Source organism: Equus asinus, chromosome 1 (assembly GCF_041296235.1).
Source record: "Equus asinus isolate D_3611 breed Donkey chromosome 1, EquAss-T2T_v2, whole genome shotgun sequence".
NCBI classification, from domain to species: Eukaryota; Metazoa; Chordata; class Mammalia; order Perissodactyla; family Equidae; genus Equus; species Equus asinus.
The window spans coordinates 194,528,433-194,536,447 of record NC_091790.1 but is presented as its reverse complement, the minus strand read 5'-3'; the positions used below and the strand labels follow the sequence as shown (position 1 = coordinate 194,536,447).

Below are 8,015 nucleotides of genomic sequence, written 5' to 3'. Positions count from 1 at the left end.
CATGGGCCTCCATCTCCTAATCTTCTTCTTAAGCTTCAGCTTCTTTTAAGCTCTAGAGATATATCCCAAAATATTCTGATTCAACAGGAGGCTCCACTTAGCAAATATTTTCCAGTTAGAGAAATATATGTGTGTAAATAGGTGAGTATTCCTGTATAAAAGAAAAATTAGATACCTAAAGCATAAATAAATATGAGTGAGAGGTTGAATTACTACCTTCCTTAAGGTACATAAAAGAAGTGCAATTATTTAATTTTTGTAGCCTGTACATACAAACAGTTACCAAAATTAAAGGAATATTAAAAGCCATACAGTAAAAAGTCTTGCTCCCTTCCCCATTCAATAGCCCTTTCCCATTACCACAATCTCATAGGTAACCACCCAGTAGTTTCTTATGATGCTGTCCACAAGCAAATACAAGCTAATATAAACATGTACTCATTTCTACTCCTTTGTTACACAAAAGACTGAATACTAAATTCAATGTGCTTCACTTTTCTCACTTAACAAGATAGCTTGGAGATCTTTTTTATTTTTCTTGTTTTCTTTTGAGAAAGATTAGCCCTGAGCTAACATCTGCCACCAATCCTCCTCTTTTTTGCTGAGGAAGACTGGCCCTGAGCTAAGATCTGTGCCCATCTTCCTTTACTTTATATGTGGGATGCCTGCCACAGTATGGATTGCCAAGTGGTGCGTAGATCCACACCCAGGATCTGAACTGGCAAACCCCAAGTCGTGGAAGCGGAACATGCAAACTTAACTGCTGCACCACCTGGCCAGCCCCTTGGAGATCATTTTTAATCACTGAAGAAAGAGCTTATTTAATCTTTCTACAGGTGCATAGTACTTCATTATACAGAAGAAACATAATTTAAGCAGTGGCCTATTGATATCCCATTCAGTTATTAATATTTTGTTATTACAAAAATGCTGTAGTGGATAAAACTGTGTTCATGACATAAGACATGGACACTAATTGGGAACAGGGTCAGACTACGTAGGAGAAGGGTGAGGCTGTCAGTGCTGGAAATGAGACACGAGGATAGCTCTGGGGAAAGCTGGGTAACAGCACTGTGAACTTGGGGTTTGTAAAGGGAGAGGAGAGGGGAGCCCAGGAATGAATTGGAGAACTGGAGCCACAGAAAGAGAACTACCAAGAGGAATCATGAAAGAAAGTGGTCAGGAGAGGATCAACAAATGAAGGGGGACAGGAGGCATATGATGGGGTATCATGGACCTTGAAAATATTTAAGAATGTGAGAAAAGCAGGGAGAGAGAACAGAGGCTGCCACTTCATGCCCCTCTCTGAACTCCCTTGTCACTTCAGCTCCCAGCCCAGCAGTTCCATTGCTCACGTCCTTTGTGGCAGGCAGCACAATCTGGGTGCTATCAGATGAGAGAGAATATCTCCTTACTTAGCCCTTCCTCCCAGACCTGGAGAAAGGCCACAAATTAGACAACCACCCTGGGATTGTAAAAGTATCCAGAATCATGGACTGAGTTCATTTTCTAGTTCTCTCTCCCTGTAACTCTCCACTGAGTTCATTCTTCTCTCTGCCAGCCAAGAAAATATGCAGAGAAGTACTAAGGTAACAGGACTGTGGGACTGGAAATCAAGAGAATATGTTTAAGCCAGGGAAGGAATAGGGAGCTTTACACAGCCAGAGGACATAAAGCACAGAACAGTTTACGGGAAGACGATTCAAGAACATAGAAGCAAGTAGTCATTCAATCCTGCAGTCGGAGAATATTTTTCCTAGACTTTTCTGTTCAGAAATCTAAATATTACACACATTATCTTTACATTTAATTTTTTAAAGTTTTATTGTGAAATTGTATCATAACTTGAGAAAGTATATGCATATATGTGTGTGTTTATTTACATATATATACATATTTAAAATAACAAAGTGAATTTTTTAGTAACAACCAATCATGTTAAAAACCATGGCCATAACCTAAAAGACTTTTGTTGCACACAGATTATTTGCTTATGATTATGATGCAGATCAAAGATGAGTAAGTTCTTTTCAGATCATTCTAGAGGCCATAATAAGTGTTTTCCCATGTAATATGCCTTAGGGAAAGACTAGCTCCTGAATAGTTGACAGCATCATTTCCCTCCATCCCTAAGGGCCTCTATAACTTTGTCATTTCGGAGGGTGAAGATGAAAGGGTTGAGGAAAGGAGTAACTACTGAAAGCAACAAGGAAACAGCCCTGTTGTACTCAGCTGCCTGCGTTTGCTTGGGTTTCACATAGAGGAACAGGCAGCTGCCATAGCCGATCACGACACAAGTGAAGTGGGAGGCACATGTAGAGAAGGCTTTCCTCCGGCCAGAGGCTGAGGGGATCTTGAGGATGAAGGAGATGACGTAGGTGTAGGAGATAAATGTAGGGATCAAAGAACCAAAAGGAACAAAAACAGCCATTAAGAAGAGGATAAACTCCATGAAAAGAGTGTTATTGCAGGATAGTTTGAGCAATTGCCCTCGGTCACAGGAAAAACTGTTCACCACATTTGATTTGCAGTAGGAAAGATGAAATGCAGCATAAACTGGCCAAATTTGAAAAAGGAACCCAAACACCCATGGCACAATTACCACAAAGTTGCAGGTGCGGCTGTTCATAATGATGTTGTACCTCAGAGGGTTACAGACTGCCACATAACAGTCCACAGCCATCGCTCCCGGTAATACAAACTCTGTGGTCCCCACAGCATGATACAGGAAGAGCTGGGTGACACATGCAGTCAGAGATATTGTCTGCATCCCAGGGAGCAGCAACCCCCAGAGCATCACAGGGACGATAATGGATGTCACCAGGATCTCCAAGGCAGAGAGGTGGCCAAGGAAGAAATACATGGGGGACTTCAGACGTTTTTCAACACAGACAACCACAATGATGACTGTATTTCCCATTAATGTCACTGAGTAGAAAATGAAGAAGATACCAAAGAGGATATGGTGTAGTTCTTCGGAGCCAGGAAAGCCAAGGAGATAAAATTCAGTGGCACTAGACTGATTCCCCAACATTTAGTTCTGAGCTCTTGTTCCTTGTGAAATCAAGAGAGCAAAGGAGAGATAACATGTTTCTGATCTCAAAAAGATTGAAGACATTTCCAGTAAGAGAAAATATATCCTGTTCCTAGACTCCACAACATAATGCTACTATTTTCTATACAAGGTGGGCATTAAATACTTTGTGAAGGTTATGTACAATATATGAAGATAAATGTATATGTCCAAGAAGATGAGCAACAGTCACCAATACTATACCCTACGCATGAAAACCCAGCCACCTTAGTATGTACCCTTGTCTCTCAATTCACTCGACATCCTACCTCCAACTCTGTTCTAACCTGCCACACTGTCTACTTCCCTGACCACATTTACACCACCACCCCTTCCATCCTGAATGCCCTAAACTATCCTCTGTGCCCATGTCCATGTCCTGTAAAATCCTGCTACATTTCAAGAGTTATAAGACAGTATTCCTAGCCAACCCCACCCAGACACGGTTACTTCTTTTCTTTGTGTCCTCTAAACATAGGCTCCATTTGCGTTATATTCATTTTAAAATTTTTGCCTCAGTTATATTTATCATTTTTGGGGGGTTGTTTAGAATTGAGGTCTATTCAGGACATTGTCATAGGATAAGAACTATGTGAGACAAAATATTGTCTTTTCCTGACTTCTGGGGAGCTGGCTTCCTGGACTGGGTTATCCACTTCTTCCTCCTTATTTTTATCATAAAAGCCATCTTCCACCTCTCATTTCAGTGAATGTGTCTCCTCCAAGCAGGAAGACCTTCACCAGATCCCTGGTGTTGACCTCTAGCTCTGCTATTGTGATTCCTTTTGTCATCAGATGACAGCAGGGAGGCAAGGTCCAGAAGAAACTGCCATCTGTACTGCATGATCTCTGCCCTGGAGACAGGAGTCAAGAAAACAGCTTCAATATGGAGGCAAAATCCTCTATACTACCCGGGGTCTCAAATCTCTAGTTATAGCAGGGAGATAAGACCTCCAAATGGGCAGTCTGACCATCTAACCAAACTGCCGTGATCTCAGTCCCATAGAGCAAATTGGAAAATTCCAAAGAGCATATCTGCTTGTTTATGACCTTCTATTTTTTCCAGAGTCCTAGGGTAAGCACAAATGTTAGAAGACACCAAAATGATGAATGACACTGAGTTCCTTAAGATGTCTGGGCTCCTTCTCACACCATATGCAGGTCTTTGCTCAATTGTTTCCTCTTCATGAGCCCTCTCCTAGTCATCCTCTCTAAAACAATACCTGCACAATTTCACTCTCTAACCTCTTCATGGTTATATTTTTCTTTCTATTTGTTCTCATCAATATCTCAAATCATATTATACTTTACCTGTTTATCATCCAAAGCCCACATTAGAATTAAGTGCCTTGAAGGCAAGTTCTTTATTTTTTTCGTATCACCACCAGTGACAAGAGCAGAATTTGACAAAGAATGTACGCTAGAAATATTTTTAAGTGAATATATCAATTAATAGAATAAAGAACAAATATAATGAATAAGCAAAGAGCATCCAACCTGACTACTTTTCCCTCCATTCATTTTCTAAAGCATTCAATCTGTTCTGAAGCCCATCACCCTGCAGTCTCTCTTCCTGGAAGTCCCCTACAAAATGACACGCAGATATAAGGAAGAGAGGAAGAGGAACGACAGAGCAGAGTCTTTGGTAATAGCAGAGTGTGCCTATCGCCAGCACTGAGCATCCTCAATCTGCTCTTTGCTATGAAGGCATGATATGATGTAACTCATCTTCTCTGCAGCTCCCTTAGTCCATTCTTCAGGCTCTAGTGATCCTTGTCCTAGAAGCCAGCAAAGCCCAGGCCCTCCCATGATAATGCTCTTCTACTCTCTCCTTCACCAAGGGAACCCCTTGAAGAAACTCACCTCCAGAGAAGAGGACTGCACTGAAAAGTTCTATTGCTCTTCAAGCATCAACCCAGGCTACCTTCTGCCTGGATAGTGCAGAACCATGCCTGGGAGACAGCGGCAGCTCCTGCTATCTCCATTCATAGTGAATAACACTGTCCACACACAGGATCCTAGGGAAAAGTTCAGAAATAACAGTACTGAGGGAAATCCAGATGTCTCCCTCTCTCTCAATCTCTCTGCTTCTTTCTTTCTCTCCGTTATCTGTCCCCAAGGATAGTTATACACTGAGGAACAATTTGCACAGGTTCAGAGACACACTAGGGATGTAGTCAAGGAAAAGCTGAAGAAACTTTCACTCTTCCCTCCTGAGGCTAATCAAGTTCTAGAACATGGGAAAGTTTTGTGCAATGGGCAAACTTGAAAGCTCCTAGTCAGGAGTTTCTCAGCACCCAGGTTGCCTTCCTCCCAGGCCCTTACTTATCACAGCAATCTAAGCTGTGAATAGTCAACCCCCTCATCTGCTCTGTGCTTCTCCCCAATTCCATTTAGCCCAACAAGGCCTAAGCTACCTCCAAGCTGATGACCCCACTAATGGCTCCAAGATACATATGGAAAACCTAGAGGCCACCAAATAGACTTCTGTCAAAATTTTCTCTTCATCTCCAAGCTTTCATGAAGCCCATCTTTCCCAGATGATCTCTACACTCCCTCTACCACATACCCTCTTGCCATAGTTATGGGAACCTGGGAAGAGAGAAACAGAGAGCTCTGCCACCTACTCCAACCTCATGGTCTGTTAATACCACAGCCCATTCCAGTCTCTCCAACATGCCTGCTTCCCAACTATGGCTGTTCAGCCATACACTTCCCTTGTAGATCTTCAAATGCTACCAGGGCACATTCCTGAGCTGCTTGAATTGAGGGGTAATGATCAAAGAAACAGTGTTCACAATTGACCAAGAAAAAGAAAACACTACTTAAAAGTGAGGATGACTGAGATGTTGAGTAAAATAGCAAAATCGTATTTAAACTATTTGTTTTTACATTTTGAAGAACAATTGTCATTCTTCATAAAATTAGCATAGGCCATGATTTAAAAATCGAATGGAAAGATATAAGGTAAATGTAAATGTCCCTCTACCCCTCTGCTCAATTCTCCTCATCTATCTCCTAGAGCTAAATGTTATTATAAATTTCTAGTATATCCATACAAAAGTTTCTGTGTATATACAAAAATATCTCTATATATTCTTTATAAGTAAATGATATTTTAATAAACATAGTTTCCTACTATTTTCTTCTTGATATATATAAAATATGATATATATAAAATATATAAAATATTTTATATATGTGTGTATATGCATGCTTGTGTGTATACATTAAAACTTTCCATATTATTAATTATATATGAATCACATTTAAGTGATTGCTTAATAAATATTTACTTTATGAATATACTGATCATTTACTTAATGAGTATACTGATGAATATTTGTTTTTTGCCACTTTTTCATTTTGTAAACAATGCTGTAATAAGTATCCTCATATGTCTGTAAGTCTTGTGTGCAAGTATACCTTTTTAATTGTATTAAATTATTACCTGTTATCAAATCACCCTCAGAAAAGTTTCATCAATTCATAATCTCTTGAAATAAGATTATGTTGAGACTATCCCCAGAGCCTCTGGGCAGGATGTTTTTATTTCCATGTCAACCCTGTGATGTTAGCAATAGTTGATAGCAGATGTATAGATCTATTATTTCACTGGGGGCTGCTGAATGGTGATATTCTAACTGCACTGGGCAATTGGAGCATGAGCACATGTCTTAGAACCAAAAAGATGGTGAACCATGCCTGGGCAGGGCAAAGCCAGGGGAAACTCTGGTGAAGGCCCATAGCAGTCTTGATGTGCAAATCGGTCATCTGACCTGGGTATAAGGGCGAAAGACTAATTGAACCATCTAGTAGTTGGTTTCCTTCGAAGTTTCCCTCAGGATAGCTGGCACTCTCACATGTGAACCCATGCAGTTTTATCCAGTACAACGAATGATTAGAGGTCTTGGCGCCAAAACGATCTCAATCTATTCCCAATGGGTAAGAAGCCCACTGGCATGGAGCTGGGCATGGAACACAAGTGCCTAGTGGGCCACTTTTGGTAAGTAGAAGTGGCACTGCAGGATGAACTGAACACCAGGTTAGGCATTGATAACTTGATAACTATAGTTTTATAATAGACTTCAAGTCTCAGTAGTGTCAGTACTTCGACTTTGTTCGTCAAGATTGTATTGATTATTCTGGATCTTCCGTCTTTCTGTACAAACACTATTAACAGATTGTCAATAGCCACACAATAAATTATGGGGATTTTGATCGAGATTGCATTGAATCTATAAATCAAGTTGGGAAGAATTCACATCTTAATAATATTAAGTTTTCTTATCCATGAGCATGAGATATTGCTCCATTTATTTATTCTTCTTTTATTTCTTTAATCAGAGTTTTGTGGTTTACCTCATGTCTATCTTGTAACAATTTTGTTAGGTTTATGCTTAAATTTTTTTGGTGCTAATGTAAATAGTGTTGTGTTTTTAATTTCAAATTGCAACTTTTTCTTGCTGGTATATATGAAAACAACTGACTTTTTTATCTTAACCTTATATCCTGTGACCTTACTATAATCACTCATTATTTCCAGGAGTTTGTCAAGTCCTTGGGATTTTCTACATAGACAATCGTGTCATCTGTGAACAAAAACAATTTTAGGTCTTCCTTCTCACTCTGTGTATCTTTTATTTCCTTTTCTCGTCTTATTGCATCAGTTAGGACTTTCAGCCCAATAAGAATGGTGAGAGGGACATCCTGCCTTGTTTTTAATATCCGGGGAAAGCATCTAGTTTCTCATCATTAAATATGACATTAGTCGTAGAGTTTTTGCTGTTCCTTATCCAAGCTTCTTATATATCAAACTGGAAACCAGAAGTCCCTTGAATCATTTGATTTTAATATAAAACACAGATGCAGAAACACCACACAAAGCAGTAGGTCCTTATTGTTGAAAGGTACTCATAGCCTCCCTTTTGCTTTCCCAAGG

General features: G+C 39.9%; 1 protein-coding gene across 1 annotated transcript; it reads right to left on the bottom strand.

The window, feature by feature from the left end:
• Positions 1–2,113: 2,113 nt before the first annotated feature.
• LOC106842596 (olfactory receptor 9A4) lies at positions 2,114–3,034 on the bottom strand. Its single transcript, XM_014859206.3, has one exon. The coding sequence runs from the start codon at positions 3,032–3,034 to the stop codon at positions 2,114–2,116; it is 921 nt and encodes a 306-aa protein (XP_014714692.3).
• Positions 3,035–8,015: the final 4,981 nt, after the last annotated feature.

Excerpts from the sequence above, each read along its gene's own strand:
- LOC106842596 (XM_014859206.3), bottom strand. The coding sequence starts at position 3,034 with ATGTTGGGGAATCAGTCTAGTGCCACTGAATTTTATCTCCTTGGCTTT.